The sequence below is a fragment of the Colias philodice genome, chromosome 9 (genome assembly GCF_061535455.1).
Source record: "Colias philodice isolate Cphi_HAF_F1 chromosome 9, ilColPhil1 Martin Lab GWU primary, whole genome shotgun sequence".
NCBI lineage: Eukaryota > Metazoa > Arthropoda > Insecta > Lepidoptera > Pieridae > Colias > Colias philodice.
The window spans coordinates 5,498,512-5,516,133 of record NC_143094.1 but is presented as its reverse complement, the minus strand read 5'-3'; the positions used below and the strand labels follow the sequence as shown (position 1 = coordinate 5,516,133).

Sequence of the window (17,622 nt, the reverse complement as noted above, 5' to 3'; positions counted from 1 at the left end):
TTTATTTGTTATCTATGCTCTAATATAAATGGCAAGCAAAAACTTACAGAAATAACAAGAAATACTTAGAAGTAAACATATCTTCTAGATAATGTCAGATTTTCTGAAGAAATTTATGAAACATAAAACAGGTTAAGCTAAGACTTGTTGATAGGACGAAATCGCCATAAATTATGTCTCGCCGTTACAACTGCAAATAAACAATATTACCAATAGATGCCAACAAGACTACTAATTATAAATGATTGTACATTAACCGAGCAACAAGTACTGAAAGTAACGTGTTCATTATCTCTTCAGGATTATTTATGGGAGCATCCGTCAGCGCGCGTCGGCCGCGAGACAAATTTAACAAAATAACAATACCTACTTACGCGTGCCGTCTTCAAGACGTTGCTTTAGCACATCAAACTTTAATCAATTATTATAATTTACAATGGCTAATAATGTTATTTATTGTTGTTTTGCATTTGCGGTAAACTCTACAATCATGGACCTACAATTGTAATGGCTTCTCCTAAGAAATTGTATCACTGCAAAATGCTACATGGGTAGCAAGTAGGCTTTTCAAAAGAATAATACACATTTTTATGAAACATAAATACCTACACAACATTTTCAATCTATATATATAACTAGTTGCCTTCCTATTTTTTGTATATTTTAAAATTAATCTCTTTCTTCAGATCGTATTCTTGGCCTGTGACATTTATCAATTATGTTAAATACAAACAAGGAATTAATTTTAAATTGATATAGGCACCGTAAATAAATGTGTTTTCGCAAGATATACGGAGTGCTGACGCGCCTACACAAACCAATCAACTTATTATTAGCTATAATTGTGTGTGTATTAGCTACAGTTATAATTCCCACTCAGGAAGTACCTACATCCCGTCTTTACATGTCGTTGACTGAATTAATAAAGCCAGTATTAATTTCAACCTCCATTGGTCGATCGATATGCATATTTATAGGACATTTATTCAGCACGTATTGCGGTTTATTGAAAAATAAATGTATGGCAGAAAAACAGTTAAAATGGCCTGACCACAGCTTAACTGCGTCGCTTCCTGCGGCGACCACAAATGACCTTTTTATATCTCGTTAGAATTTAATGTGTTACTGTTAGTTATGGGATTATAGTCTTATGTCTTTGAATATGATTATAGACAGATAAATTAATTACTAGGTTCTGATGGAAGGTTATACAGAGCGCTACGATGTTTTTTTTTAAAGTTTACAAACAGGATGAAAGATAATTCTGAAACTGTTTTAAAATAAATTTAAAGATTCCGGCATTATTAGTTCATAGTACCTATAGCATTCATATTTTAAATAAAAACTAAAATGATTTAACATATAGAGACCATACTATCTAGAGCATATAAAATTAAAAACTTTTTAATTTTTCTCAAACCTTGGTTATTCCAAATCAAAGCTTTTGTGGGTTAATCCGTAAACCATTGCTTAATGAAAGATCTTCCTAAGAATACTTACATAAATAGGAATGAAGAGATCCTAAGAAATAATTGATTACGCTCAGCTTTGTTCCAGGTATAACGTTCTCATACACTTGTTATAATCACATTATATGAAAAACAACTTTAACACACGCTTGGAAATAAAATTATCTGCGTATACAGCATATTTGTTTTCTTTAGACTCGCTCGCGCGAAAGCTAAATGTGAGAAGTCGTTAAAATTGTGTATTGTAGGGCATTCGCAAAAAGATGATTATTCAACCAACTCAGCGAACGTAAGAGATAATAATATAATATGTATAGAAAACAAGCAATAACATACAAAGTAAAAAGAAAATATCACTTTGTTTTAATGAAGAAGAAACAAGTAATTTAAAACGCTATTCTATTATATCTCCGGCATAAATATTTTTTATGTTTATGGCAACTCTCTCAATTATTCTAGGTGTTCTATACGGTGTATTAGTTAATCCTTAAATGCAATGTTTATAAAGGTGCTAACTGTAAGTAAATACATACCTACATGAATTGTTAAAACAAATACTATTTTACAACTTGTTTGAACATACCATATTTTGCTGCACATCATCATTTTTCGTGTCCATACAATCTTTTGTTTGAACACACCGCTCCGATGGAAATTACGCATCAACAAATGATTTAAAGAAACTAATATAGCCTCCAATGGGGCCCTTGAGAATCAAGTGTCGGATTTGGAAGTCATTAATGTCATCGGAGAAACCGTGGTCGGCTTCTGTAACTCGATATAATAAGTGTCAAATGGAAATGAGTTTTATGTGTCCGTTTTAAGGGCTATGTTTTGGAGGAAGTTGGTTCGAACGGTCGAAGACGAGGGTTTTTGCAACTCATTGCATTATCCCGGCTTGTTAGTGTGGAGCGGCGCGGGCGACGGTAATGAAGGTTAGATGCAAGTCATTCAGTCGCGGCGCCGGAGCGCGTCATCGCATCATCGCGCTGTCAATACGTGATGCCCTGACAACGGAGAAGGTTATTTTCAAAGACGCAACATCACTAATTAATACCCACTACCCGATAAAAGTGGAGCGGCACCGGCCGCTTTGTTCTACTGTCAGCGCACTCTACCAACACGGATGCTCATTTGTGTTGAAATTATCGCTCTGATGACACGATTCTGTCAATTTTGTATGCGCACGTGAAAGACACACGAATTTATAGCCCTATGAGTCGTTTTCAAAATAATTGTACATTACTACAAAATGTTTGTCCCCCTAAAAAATCTTCGAAAAAAATATGGTTACGACTGAAATAAATCATTGTTAACGTTTTACAGACTAAACTTAAGCATACTGCATATCATTTCTGATAAAAAGCAATGAATTGCGATTCAAATTCTTACATAAATTTAATGTGAAAATAAAGTAACAAAAAAAACTCCATACATTTTTTTATTGTCCCCTATGTGGACGACAATGAAAACCAATATTTTTATCAGAATTTTTGTATGAAACTTCCTATTTTTTTGTATCATAATTAAAAAGCAATGTTTGAAGTGTTATATCTGATAGATTAAACTATTTAAATTACCTTAAATAAACGAAGAATGACATATTATAAAATGTCCCTATCAATCGTTACAATTTCGTGACACTGATTTATTGACATAATTAACCAACTTCTTGTATCACAAAGAAGAGGAATCTAACTCTAATCATTGGCAAAACTGGTCATGTCACGAAAAGTAAGGTCACATTAACGCGCCGCCATTTTGTTCGTCGTCCAGACATGGAAGAAGTCCTGTAGTGTGCTGTGCAAAAAATTTAGTTACATTTTCCTAACGACGTATTCTCAACAAAAGTAAGTACATTTTGAAGAATTCACCTACCGCAATTGTAATATACTTAAATTATGACTAGAGTAATAGATTACACTTTCAATCTAATGGTAAATGTGATTATGTTTTGTGTAAAAGTATTTCTTAGGTTATTTTTTACATGTTACTGACGAACAATTTCTTGACATTTACTGACGTCAGTAAATTGTAGACGGTAAAGCTGTGGTCTCATGTGTAAAGTATGAAAATAAGATATTAAAATGTGTGTTAAATTAATGTAACGAATAAAAATAAAGGAGAAAAACAATAAATCTCTCAAGATAATTTTTTGTAACTACAGGCCATACTTTTTTAAACCATGATGTAGGGTTAGTAAAGTCGGGCTTAGGGACTTGACTTTTCCTGGGATCTGATAACTTTTTTATAGTGAAAGTGGATCAGTGAGTCTTGGCCTCCAATTTTACAAGTGGTTTCTGATGGGATAACGCTTGCCTTATTGCATTTAGTGTTGATCGTTTTTCCACCCACACGAGTGATGCTTACTTTTGTTTTTATTTTTATTCAAAATACATATATCCAACAGCTTTTTTTAGTTTCAGAATGCCGCTAACCGGTGCCGAACGGCAAAAAAATACATTGAAAAACTAAAAAAGCAAAACCCTGAAAAATATGAAAAGAAAAGGAAAAAGCACCTCGAGAAAGTGAAACAAAGACAAAGAAAAATATGAGATCTTAATGACAGTGAAAAAGAAGCTCGAAGACAAAAATGGAAAGAAGCTAATGATAGAAGAAAAGAAAAGGAAAAGCAAACAGAGAATTATAAAAATTGATTGTTTCTTGATTATTTTGTAACTAAAAATATATTTTTTTTTAACTAGTGACTTCTTACTTTTTTATATGTAGATAATATTACCTTATTCTGAATACAGCCTTACTTTTACAACTTCCTGACATTTCCTAACGAAACAGTTTACTGACAATTTCGTGATGTACAAATATTTTGAAAATGACCCCTATTGTGATCTATAAATGTCTCATCTCTGTGCCTGTCTCTGTAGAATTCTGCTTTTAGTGTAAGTTCAAACTCAATAAATGCTATTTGCATAGTTCTTAGAGATCTCCATTCTTTTCCATTATTTTAAGTGGAAAAGGATGGAGATCGTATCGATATTTCGTATTGTAACACCCGATTTATGAATTTTAAAAAGAATAGCAAAATAATAAATAATATTCTTGTTAGAGCATAATTTTCAACTTTGGTGACCGTCTGAGCGTCTGACGACATAGAAGAGGCATTTCCACTGCTCTATCAGGATCAAAACAAACTGCCTACGCAAACCCTGAATTTTATAACCATACGCTACCCTAAAACCAAAACACGAACCTCAAGTGTCGCTAAGCCGTCACGAAAAGTACAATTAGTTTAGCACTTATATCACAATGGGGCGCCCCGTCGCCTGCCACCCGCGGCGATCTCTCCGGACCATTCAACAAACTGGCTTATCATATCACCGTGGCGAATGATACACAATCCATCTCGAGGCATGATCGTGTGGACTATTTTGTTAGAGACTGTGATTCAGCAAATATCTTAAGGTTAAATGCTATTAACTGGCGACATTTAAATGACAAGCGATGAAATACAACATACAAATACATAATAGCAACATATACATCTATTATCCATGTGTACAAAAATGAATCTGTATTTCCTAAGTGGTCACAAGTCACGTGTGAACGGCGAAATCAGTGCGATTTCGATAATTATTATTATTTTGATATGTTCGTTATTGTGATGAGAGGGATCTCATGAAAGAAAAACTCAAGAGTACATATTTGCGCCAGTATATAATAAAATGCAAAAACATAACGGCAGACAGGACGAAGTCAATTGGGCCAGCTAGTACCTATAAATACAATCATGAGGAAAAATCTCATATGTGAATAATTAAAAAAAAAATCTTGATTTAATTACATTTTTCGTTCTTAAATCATCATGATACACATTGCGAAACTTGAATGTACTCTAAACTTGTAACACATTTAGCGTTTAATGGCAAGTCTCACGCTGCATTTAAAATCGGCGTTATAAAAATAAATCCCCTACTTAGTAAAGCCACGCATGCGTCCCATTATGGCGGTAATAAGACTCATAGGAAATTGCAAACTATTAACTACAGCATCCGGCTTTTAACTGTAAATTTTCCGATTGCAATTTGTCGTTACTCGTTGTAGGTACACTTTAAATTAATGGTCATTTCTTGTATTGTTAATAAGGAATGCAGCTGGATTTATTGAAAGGAAACAAATATATAGGAGATTGAAATATTTTGTTATTGTTTTGTTTTGAAACATCATCATGATTCCTATAAATGTGTTCAGTATTAATAAAGTAAGACAAAACTTAAAAGATAAAAAAGCTTATCTTGAACTTATGCAAAGTTAAACTTAAATAACGTAATTTACTCTAGAATTGCATATTACGTCTACAAAAGTATAAATGTATTTACATAATATAGGTACCATTGTTTTCAAGCATGAATAATATAACTTAATTATTCTTAAAGATACACATTTCCCGATGACAAACAATAACATAATTTAACTCAATCCGCCCGAAGCTAAACTAACCAGCACCGTCTTCTAATAAACACATACAAACAAATACACAGTACGTTTTCTATTAGGATACTCTAAATCCCTGCACTTATCATTAGGAGAGGGTCGATTGACGTCACCCTCCTGCCATATTTCACGATACGGGACCTCAATGAATTTCACTTTCCTCAGTCAAGGGTTTTAAACCGCGTCTGTCGTTGATGGCCCAACTAATGGCAGCAATGATCTTTTGAGGGTTTCTTTGTTACTATTGTTTTTGTACTTAAACTTATTATATACGAAACAAAAATATATAGTAGTTGACAGCTCTTGATATTGGACGTCTTTCGTGTACCTATATGTATAGGAAATTTTATACATTAACTAAGTATATGCTCATGTAGGGATACTTACACAAAATATTATGTCATCTTTAAGTAAATATGTACCTAGGTCACAAGAATACAGGAATTAGGTTACAGGAATAAAACTGGCTTGTCACTCGAGATATAAATTTATATACAGTTATTTAATATGTATAACCAATTCGTAGTCCACCTGTAACTTATAGATATCTAATATTAAAATGCCTTGCTTTATAAGCAGCAGTGGTCGTTCAAAGTATGGTATTAAATGAAAAACGGAATTGTGGCCGTTGCGGTCATTTCATTGAACCATTGAACGCGTCCCCTATTCACGTCGCTAGCCACAGCCAGCGTACTGACGCGACGTACATTTGTATATGATTAGACCATTTTATACGCAATTACATATCGTTTGGAACTTAATTGCGGTCTATTGACTTAAGGCAAATTTAACGTCCCGTGTGGAGTTTCTGGTCTCCTATCGGGCGCGTCCCCAGGTGGCGGATAGGGAAAATCTAATCAGTTTCGCATGGTAGTCGCTGTGCACAACGATTCATAAACGTTATTTAACTGCACATTATGACACATTACGTGAATTTTAGTTTCACACATCATGGAGTCAATAGAGGGTGGACCGCAAAATTCGGTTTCGTAATGTTACCCGAAATTGATATCCTCGCAATGTTGGTATAAAAAAGGAAACAGATATGAAATGTTAGCCATGTACATTGGTGGTCGCGTGGCTCAGACCGCCCGCTGCGGCCAACACTCCGCTATGCTAATTCAATTGTGTTACGAGAGCGGATAGCCAGCGATACCATCGACTCCGCCCGAATTATCATAATAATGCGCGAGTCACCTCATTCGAGACTCGAGACGGCGACTCGCCTGTCGACACGTTCTATATACGAGCGATACATATCCCCTTCGTTAACAACATCGATACGCGATGTTCTACAGATTGCAGCGAGTACTCGAAATGAAAACGGCCGTGTTAAGTCACGAAAGGCATCGTGTCTAATCGATTCGCCGAAGTGTTGAAAAGTGGCGAAAGCAGTTCTCATGGCGCGTCGCCCGCGGCTCATAATACCTACAGTTCATGAAGAACATTATTCCCATCTAGCGGAATGCAAATTGAATTATGGGACTTTTTGTGTGTCCAATTGTTTAATACCTCTTTGTTCTTGTGCCGCTATAAGTACGTGACGATTGAACACTCGGCGCCTTGTAATCGCTCGCTATCTTCCATAACTCTGCGAGCTCGATTGTTCTGCTTCAATCCATTCGTGATGGAAAATTATAGTGTTTTATTTTATTGCTTATCTAATTGTCTCTATTGTTACGAGGAACTCTTATTTATACCGATGTCAGTACGCATGCGGTATCTGCTCGACATATCAGTTTTTCTATCAAATTAAATCAACAAGTAAAATGGGTAATTAGATACGGATGGAATAATTATGCAACATATGAATAAAAAATATTGAAGAAATGATAATCTCGTGTAAGTATAATTGGAGGGAAATAAAAGTAGGAGTGCATAATGATTATTTATTTTATGCTCTAAGACCATCCTACTTACAATGATTCCTTGTTGCATGCCCTCGAGACATGTACTCGAGTAATTTTCTCAGCAATTAATACCTTGTTCACTACACTCACAAACAAGAAAAAGTACACAGAAGTAGTAGAAAAAATAAAGCCCCATCTATTGAATAGTACTCTGTATTTAAGGAAGAGTCAATGTCCCAGATATTACAGAACTACTTAGGTACGTAGGTAATTACGACCACTGTATCTTTTATATTCACACCTGTTATGGGGTATTTAATAATTATAAGTCTTTTAATTATTATTTCATGTTAATTTTTTGCTTAGTTCTATACTAGATGGATATATTTTTTAATTAAATAATTGGTCAAACCAAAATGATTCATTATAATATGTATAAAGAAAGCCCGACTATTCTATACGAATTTTTTGTCTTTTTTTACGCAGTGGCCAATGAATTTCAAAATCAATTCCAACTCCTGTTTCGTGGCGAATATTAAGCTAAATTACTGAATATTGATATGAGAGCTTCGTAAAATCAATAAAAGTGAAATAGATATTCTTAAATACAAAACATATCAAAGTTAAACACCGACGCGGACGCCCCGGGCAATGCTCCAAATATTTTATTTGTTTGTTACTATCATATAAATGGAGCTAATTATTATAATTTTTGTGGAAATTACTGGAATTATGTAGCTACCAAAAATACGTGAGTTTAACGATGTTTTCTCGGAAGTGTCGACGCTGAGTGGAGGCCCAAGGCGAGCACGCAACCGTGCAAGACATCCACTATATTCGCAACACGGCCTTGAACTTTTTCCTTTTGAGATTTGTAACTGACATTCGTTTGATTTATCTTGCGAAATTATATTCGTAGTAATGCTAATTCATGAATCGGGTCGCGTCGCTCTTAGCTCTACCACAGCTCTATCACAGTCTACTAAATATGAAAATAATATTTATACTGTGGCTCTATATTGAAAGACTTTCATTCTATTTCTTTCGCGGTCTTTTGTTGTTATACCCTTGAATATAGATTTAATTATTTCCGTAAATAAACTAGTCCTGTAATGTTGATTCAGAATCATATAATGAAATGTGTATGCCAATAGAAGGTACCATTTTACAAATGTTCTTTCACTAGAATCATAATATACAAAGTATGCAAGTAACAAGCGAGAACAAAGCCGAAGCAAGAGATCCCTGTTTCATTTAGTTCGCTTTTTTGTCGACACAGAACAGGTTCGTCAAATTGCTGCTCTTATTATCTCCACCCAGCTTATGAAGGTCGGGCGTCACTTTGAAATTTTGGAGCAAATTCCGTCACGCAAAATATTACTATGGTTATTACCTATTTAAGTTTACCTGGCAGAACGTTTACTAAATTGTGATAAACTGACTGATGAGCTGTTAGAAAATAATGAGATATAATGAGAAAAAAGTAGCCTATTTACAAGTTTTAATAAATAAACCCAAGAGAGCTTTTGTCGTTACGATCACGTATCAACATTTGTTCTTTATTTTACCTAAAGAATAAAGCTCACGATGAAAGTTCAAAGTTTATAATATCACAAATATTGTTCGCCACGGGCTTATTTGGGTGAGTGAAGGCGTGAAACCGCGCTAGTTACAACGATCATTAGTCCGCTTCACGCGCCCACATGGCGACCGCTCCTCAAATTGTTCCGAGCCAAATTATTTATTTAAATGCCAATTATCGGCTTGTGACGTAGTCCGGTTCATTTCATGCGCATGTGCGTTTGATTCGACATATGCGAGGGCGGCTTTTTGTCACTAAATTCAAACTGTCACGGTCTATTGGTGGCCGACCTCTTTTGTTTTCGTAAGCGATAATAAAATTGTTGAAGATATTATTATGGATAACAAATGGCCAAGAAATCTGCATGAAATGGGTAAATTTCGTATATTTTTTATTTGTCCTAATACCAACGTTATCCACAACGGATCAATAACCATGTTAGATGATGAAATATGATGTTCGTATATTTTGGATAAGTCACTTAAATGGTGTGGTAATGAGTGAGACATGCTCGTGCTCATTCTGTAGTCAGTACAATGTGTGCCGCGGGCTATGAAATACTTTACTTTGAGATTTATCGAAGAATACTTACTAACAGAACTGGTTAAGAAACGATTTTTTTACATTTAAAGTCATTACGTTAGCATTATCTGGAAATTATCATTAAATCAACGTAATTTGTTCTTCCATTTCTTACAAGATTTAATGCTGAATAAACATTAAAATTTTCATAAAAGTAACATTAATGTGATAAAATAAATTGCAATGTTTCAAAGTCATCCGCCGTGGATCGCGTGTTGAATGGCTCTTAATGTAGAAATAATGTCTGTGTTCCATTATCTTTTACTTAATTCGAACCTATTATTATTTTTCGTCATCAGACTTTTTTGAGGTAACTATAGCAGATAAATCAATAAACTGTGAAAGTCCAATGTTTGTATTGTTATACAAGTTTTGTCTTTTTTGAGAATCCCTTTCTTCATTAAACAACACTACAGTTTTAAAAGGCTCAATATTTATACCTATTCCCATTCCTTTAAGTTTTTTATCTTCTAGCTATGTATTACGATATCAAACGATGTGCTTTCATGACTCGTTTATGTGTATTTTGACAGGAATTTTAAATTAATTGAGATCATTCATAACGATGTTTATAGTTTTGAGTTTGTTTACTATCCAATAGATAAATCTACACTAACAAACAAGATGATAAGCTTTAAAGTTTTATCATAGATATTATTGAATATTTATCTGCATGATCAGGAAAATTATTTCCCGTATAATCGATAAGAGTCGGATATCGAGTGATAAAGATGAAACCCTTCGGTTAACGATTTCCTCCGTAATTATGGAGTTACGCTTTCCCTAGAAAATCACCATTAAACCATTTTGTAACATGACGTCATTCACTAATTGGGCGGTAACGACGCGATAAATCAATAGCCTATATCTCATAGCATAATATATGATAGTCGACAAGTATAATAATGTGTTATGCATTCAAATTTAAATAAAGTTTAACTCATATGTATAAGTATTTTGGAATTACCCTCACATTATAAAATTTCCTTTATGAAAATTAAAAATATTATTGCCAACACTTAAATTTAAATTCTTATATTCCCTTATTTCATTTTTCCGTTATATATTATAACACTATTTACTTATATCATAACGCTTCATTAAAATTTAATAACAAAAAAAAACGTATAAAAAGCTCTATCTAGCAAAATTATTATTATAAAGCTGCCCCTAAATTCACAAACGCCATTAGATTGGTTTAAACGACAAAACCAGACAATATGTCATAAATTGTAGATGCAACATGAGTTGATTTGCATTAGAATGTTGTGTTGGGGAGATTTAGCCCCGAGGGTAGCTACATCATTGCGTACAGTTTCAGCCGGAATTAACTCGGTAATTCTCTAATTGCACAATTAGCCGACGACAATTTACTTTCGAGCTATCGGCGAGTCAATAAATTATGCCGCTCCAATTGCTTTTGCGTTTAGCGTCAGAAAAAATTGTATCTTTAATGAACACGTCGCACAAGAATCTCTACAAATTTATCGCGTACGGCACAAATATGTGTACACTGCACTGTACACCAAAATTTCACACTTTCGTCATGAGAAAATTACAAGCACGAATATACCGCGAAGTAATTACAGGCAGATAATAAATAAGCAATTTACCGTATAATCCTCTGAGCACATAGAGATCGATGATTGGCCTCATTACTTTCAATAACGTGTTTTCGGAAAAATATTAGGTAATAAGTATAGTTATGAATTTTATGAAATACAATTTTCTCAGTAACGACTTCACGATCATCATAATAACACGGCGAGGGCTAAGCGTTTCTCTTGAATATTCATTTGGGTTCATCATAATTTTGGTAGATAATTTTAAATTATCCAATAAGAGTGAGACGTGCTGACTGGCTGCCTGCGCCTGCGCTGCCCACGTCCTCTACGATTTATTAGCCTCTCACATTAATGTGAGTAATTTAATTGTGATAAACCATTAAATTTTATGACTCATATTAGATAAATGCTAAATAATTTATTTAATAGGAGCAACTGATTCTAAGCTATTCTAGGTAATTCCAGGTGGTCTAGGTATAATTCAACGATATTATTTATTATATTCGCGTTATATTTAATACCCTTATAAGTATTTCATTGAACATTTACATGTTTACCGGTTACCGTTTATTATAAGATGGAAAAGGAAAATTTAATTAAAAGCATAGTTAGGTACGCAAGCACATAGTTAGCTCTTTGAACTGAAAGCAAATGTCACAATTAATTTAAGAAGAAAGTTACATCACACCCGTAACATCACACAAACGACGATTTGATTTCCCGCGTTTTTTGTAACAAAAGATCATCGTCATTTTTGACAAGGAAAGGTTATCAAGACTGTAATGCTGCGCGGCGCCGCGGTGTCGGCTCGCCCTCCATCTCCGCTTTGATCCAATCTTGGAACCAACTCTGACCAATTACCTATATCACTCCGTTTCGGGACCCGAATGAGCCATAATGCCTACGTAATTATGAATGACCGTCGCCTTCTCACGTTAATTCTACTCTCATAATTCGGATTAAATAAGATGGTTGGCCTTTAAAATTTAGTGAAAAATTAAAAAAGTACATAGGTACCTACCTAACTAATAGATTTATGTAGAAATGCTTAATAAGTGAAATGTGCACCTAGCCTCTAAGGTTTGTAAAAGGCTCTTTCAAAAACACATAAAAATGCAACAGCAGCCGCCATTGCTGTAAAATAATCAATGGAAAAATGTAGCGTAATTTCGAGTGGTTGCGAACTTGATAATAAACATGTCGGTTAATAAACTGGTTTGACCAAATATACTTAATTTTCATGCAAATTCACTAATATTATTGAGATCGAGCAAACATCAATTTAATATAGACTTCATAAAAATTAATGGGCACTGTCTAGTGGAATAGATGTATCCACTTTTTCATTTACTCAGATGTAAATGACCGGAGACTTCATAGCGCAATTTGGTGGTTTTTATTATTCTTTTATGGTAATCGTAATTGTCATGGAGTTGATTGAGACCCATAATAAAGTACGACTCATAGATTAAGTTGATAACAATTGGACGATTCCAGTAGTACTGTTACTTAAATTAAATACGAGAAAACATGCAAATTCCAATAATAATATTAAGTTTCTTGGTAATTACAGACGTAATATGGAATAACTTTTCTTCAAATAGACTGATAAGGTGTGGTTTCTTTTTGTAGTACATTTATATTTATTAGGTTCTCATTTTCTTGATTCTCTTATCAAAATATTGAAATGAAAAAAATAACTGAATAGCATTTCAGATAGCGAAGCGTTGAATCAATTATTTTAACATCAATACAAAAGACAACGAACTTTGCTTTAAAGATGGATGATTTGTATGTGTAACTAACGTAGGAGTTTAATGGTATGAACATTTATATTCATGAAAAAAATGTCAAAGATATAGAATAGCGCATATAAAATTTTAGATGTAAAGCCCCGCGCACACTGGAACGACAGCTGCACCAATCACAATGTAATGGGCGTGGTTGAACCCCGCACCCTTCATCCCGTCCTGTGTCCCGAGCCCCGGATTATATTATTGTTCTCAATGAAGCTTTTTTATTGAGCCTTTGTCTCATATTGGGGTGAAATATCCGGTCGGATATACCGTTTCCACTCATCCTTACACAACAGGATAAAAACACCGGCGAAAGGATTATTATTCAGTTATATATAAATGCGTTGATAAATTTAATTCAATATACAATATAAGAATAATAAGTCTTATAAATTTCAAGTTGCGATCTGCACACGATTGATGTTAAATTTTTAAATGGCATTTGTATTTTGTACAACGTCGTTAGGAGGCATTTATTAATTACGACGTCCTGCGGCGATGTCGAGCAGTAGCGGTCGGGAGCTGTCACCGATCTGCTTAATTGTGAATGCACCACCTATAACCTTTTCTTAATTTATTTATATTGTTTTAAACGCCCCAGGCTTAACGCCGCAGCATTGATTCCCATATAAATTAGGCTATAAATCAGATTCGACACTAAAACAGATTCTCACGGTTCAAACTCGCTCAGTTAATTAAAATCGTATCACGTTTATGGTCGTGATGAATAATTATTGACTTCTCGTTTTTCCAGGAGCATCCGAGCTTACGCGGCACGCCTTTGGCGATGCTAGCAGCCCAGTGTAACAAGTTGTCAAGCAAATCTCCTCCCCCGCTCGCTGACGCTGCAGTGGGCAAGGGATTTCATCCGTGGAAGAAAAGTCCGGGGACGCATTCCCCACCAGGTGCTGGCGTAGCCCCTCGTACGCAGCCGCCGTCTTGCACGCCGTACGGACGGGCACCGACATCATGCGCAGCAGCACCCACCTATGGAAATGACCTATATTTCCCATCATCAGGAGACCAACTTCTTGGAAAAAGTGAATCGAGCGCAAGTCTTGGATCAATGTATTCTAGACATCCTTACGAATCCTGGCCTTTTAATGTTGGAGGTGGAGGTGGTAGTGGAGCACTCAAAGCGGCAGAAATGGGTGGCGTTGGGGCAGTCGGAAGCACTTGGTGGGATGTTCATAGTGGTTGGCTAGACGTTGGAGGTCAAATGGCAAATTATGCAGGTCAAGATTACTCGCAACTCACTCATTCTCTTTCGGGTGGCGCTCATTTACTCCCACCGGCACCTCACCTGTTGCAAGACGCTTACAAATCTGTGTTACCCACCCAAGGATCTTTTGGACTACATGCGCCCGGCTCCCCTGCACCCCCTGCACAAGCTCCATCACCACGGTCGCAACGAAGATACGCCGGTAGAGCCACATGTGACTGTCCTAACTGTCAAGAAGCCGAACGACTCGGACCCGCCGGAGCTCATTTACGTAAAAAAAATATTCACAGTTGTCACATTCCAGGATGTGGAAAAGTATACGGAAAGACTTCTCATTTAAAAGCTCATTTACGCTGGCACACCGGAGAGCGGCCGTTCGTATGTAATTGGCTATTTTGTGGCAAACGATTTACACGATCCGATGAATTACAGCGACACCTTCGCACGCATACTGGAGAAAAGAGATTCGCGTGCCCCGTGTGTAATAAGCGATTTATGAGGTCCGATCATCTCGCGAAGCACGTGAAAACACATAACGGAGGCAAAAAGGGAAGTTCGGAATCCTGTTCAGATTCAGAGGAAAACAGTCAAGGAGAGAGTGGGGTGGGAGGGAGGTCGCCAGAGCATCATTTGGACGTGAAGCCCGGGACGTTAGTGTGACGGGGGTGCGCGGCGCCGCCCGTGCCGCATCATGCCTCGTCGCTTCTGTGATACCGCTGGCTGACCACGCCATCTGTACATAGCACATATCAACATGTATAGTAACGTCAAAGTGTAAAAAGGACTGAAAAGTGCGTCTCGTGAGGCCTAGTTGTATCCTGTGAGACTAAAGTGTACAGTTTAGTATATATATATATCAATAAGGAATGTCTTATTTCTATGATAGAGATAATATCATAAATAGTTTAAGTAGTTAAACACTTGTCCAAATTGCAGTTGGTAACTTATTGTAATAAATAATTATAAATACCTCAGCAGGTCCCAACAAAATCAGAGTTTATTTATAAAATTTATAGTGTAGATTATTGTACCTTACGAATAATGTAATTATAAAAGGTCTAATAAATAGATGGTTGAAATTTTGCAATAATCATTCAAAAGTATGGCATATTTGACTGGCCGGTTGGCTTGGTTGGTAGTGGCCCTGCCTTCCAAGCCAGAGGTCGTGGGTTCGATTCCCACCCGGGGCAAATATTTGTGTGATGAACATAGATGTTTGCTCTGTGTCTGGGTGTTAATTATCTATATAAGTATTTATTTAAAATTATATATATTTATGTTTATCAGCCATCTGGTTTCCATTACACAAGCGAAAGCTTAGTATGGGATCAGATCGTGCCGTGTGTGAAAATTGTCCTGGAATATTTATTTATTTATTTATTTCTAAAGGATGTACAGAGATGATGGACCATTGTCCTACAACTAGGCCATTGCTAGAGAATTTTTTTTTGTTTATCTATCATATTATGTGAGAGCTTTCTAAAATTTGGACCATCTATTCATTTCAAGCCTAAACTTTTTCTTCGTGGTTCGTTCATAACCATTTATGCATTTTGTTTGTTACGTCGTCTTATTAGATTGAAGTAGAATAATTGTTGATTTAACAGCATCACTTGTCAGTTAATAGAGAAGTTATAGTAATTCACTTTTTGTAAAATAACAAAAGTTTAGAGCTTATATTTTCTTCTCTGAAAATACTGCAGATATGTAGATTTGTGAACTTACTTATGTTTTATAAATGCACGAAATAGAATTTAATAATATTTTGAATAGAATGAAATAAATGTGTAAAAATTATAAATTATGCTGTTATGTATGTACAAAGGATGCAAGTTAAATTGCCTGAAATTGATTTTATAAAATTGAAATATATTTTCCGAGTGGACATTTGTATTTTCATTGATTACCCCTACTTGAAGTACCTTTGACAAATGGTTAATGGAAATATGCAAAGATTTTAAAAATTAGAACATAAACGATAAAAAATAGATACAATTAATAAATTTATATTTCGTGTATGATTTCGTTCAAAAATCTATTGATATACCGATAATGAAATTGTGTGAAACTTCATTTGCATTCTAATTGAATTTCTTTGGGTGAATGGTTTATAAGTATAGACTACCACTAAATAGGCAAGCAAAAAAATTATGTGATGTAAACTTTTACAAATAACAAAACCTTATAAGTTATAACGTATGTAGTTACAAAAAAATGGAATTTTATTCAATATTTTATACTTTTATTAATTCTAAAGAGATATGTCAGCGACTCTTGTAACATTTTTCTTTTTATAAAATTTAAATGCCATATTCCATGTGTTAGAAATTAACTCACAATAAATAAAATAATATGATAGCAACTATACCTTTATTGAAGAAATCCTATGTAGGTAATATAGTCGCTCTATGTAGAGTAGATGTTTAAAAAACACAAATACAAGTCAATAACTGCGTTAAAAACAACCGACTTCAAACTTGCACTTGCAACATTTACAAATACAGACAAAAATGCTCATAAAATAAAAACTACTGGGCCTATCCGAATAAAATTTTTATGGGACCAATTCGACACCATCCCGCATCGAACAAAAAAAGAATCACGTAAATCGGTTCAGAAACCACGGAGTAATCGGTGTACATACATAAAAAAAAAATAAAAAAAAAACATACCGGCCGAATTGATAACCTCCTCCTTTTTTTTGAAGTGGTTAATAAATACACTACTATTAGGTACTACATTATTCATTTTTAATAGATATCTTCTACATTCATAAATAAGTACACAGTTCTAAAACTGTTGTGGTCACAGATTTCAATTCCCGTCTAATACGATAGGCTTATGTGCAATCTCAGAATCTAGTCCAGAATCCAGCAATAGGTACTAGGTACTATTAACTTGGGCAGCTTCTTCGGGCGAAACAATAAGTATCCATAATATTATGTTTTAGAAAAAGCTTTATTCAGACGTCCCAAAGTCATGGTAAATGAAATAAGAAACACAAAGTTTAAAGATAAGCGCTAATTTTTAGATTTTAAAAGAGAAACGAAAAATTAGCTCCAACCATAAATACGTCCAGTCACCAGTGATTAATTTAATCGAGA

The 17,622-nt window shown here is 34.9% G+C and overlaps 1 protein-coding gene across 2 annotated transcripts in view; it reads left to right on the top strand.

The window, feature by feature from the left end:
* The window catches only part of Sp1 (transcription factor Sp8), a 38,463-nt gene extending 22,107 nt beyond the window's left edge, over window positions 1–16,356 (top strand). For both annotated transcript variants that reach the window (XM_089699096.1, XM_089699097.1), the window contains exon 2: window positions 14,051–16,356. In XM_089699096.1, coding sequence (XP_089555222.1) covers window positions 14,051–15,178 — 1,128 coding nt within the window. In that variant the 3' untranslated portion in view covers window positions 15,179–16,356. The remainder of the gene's footprint in view (window positions 1–14,050) is intronic.
* Window positions 16,357–17,622: the final 1,266 nt, after the last annotated feature.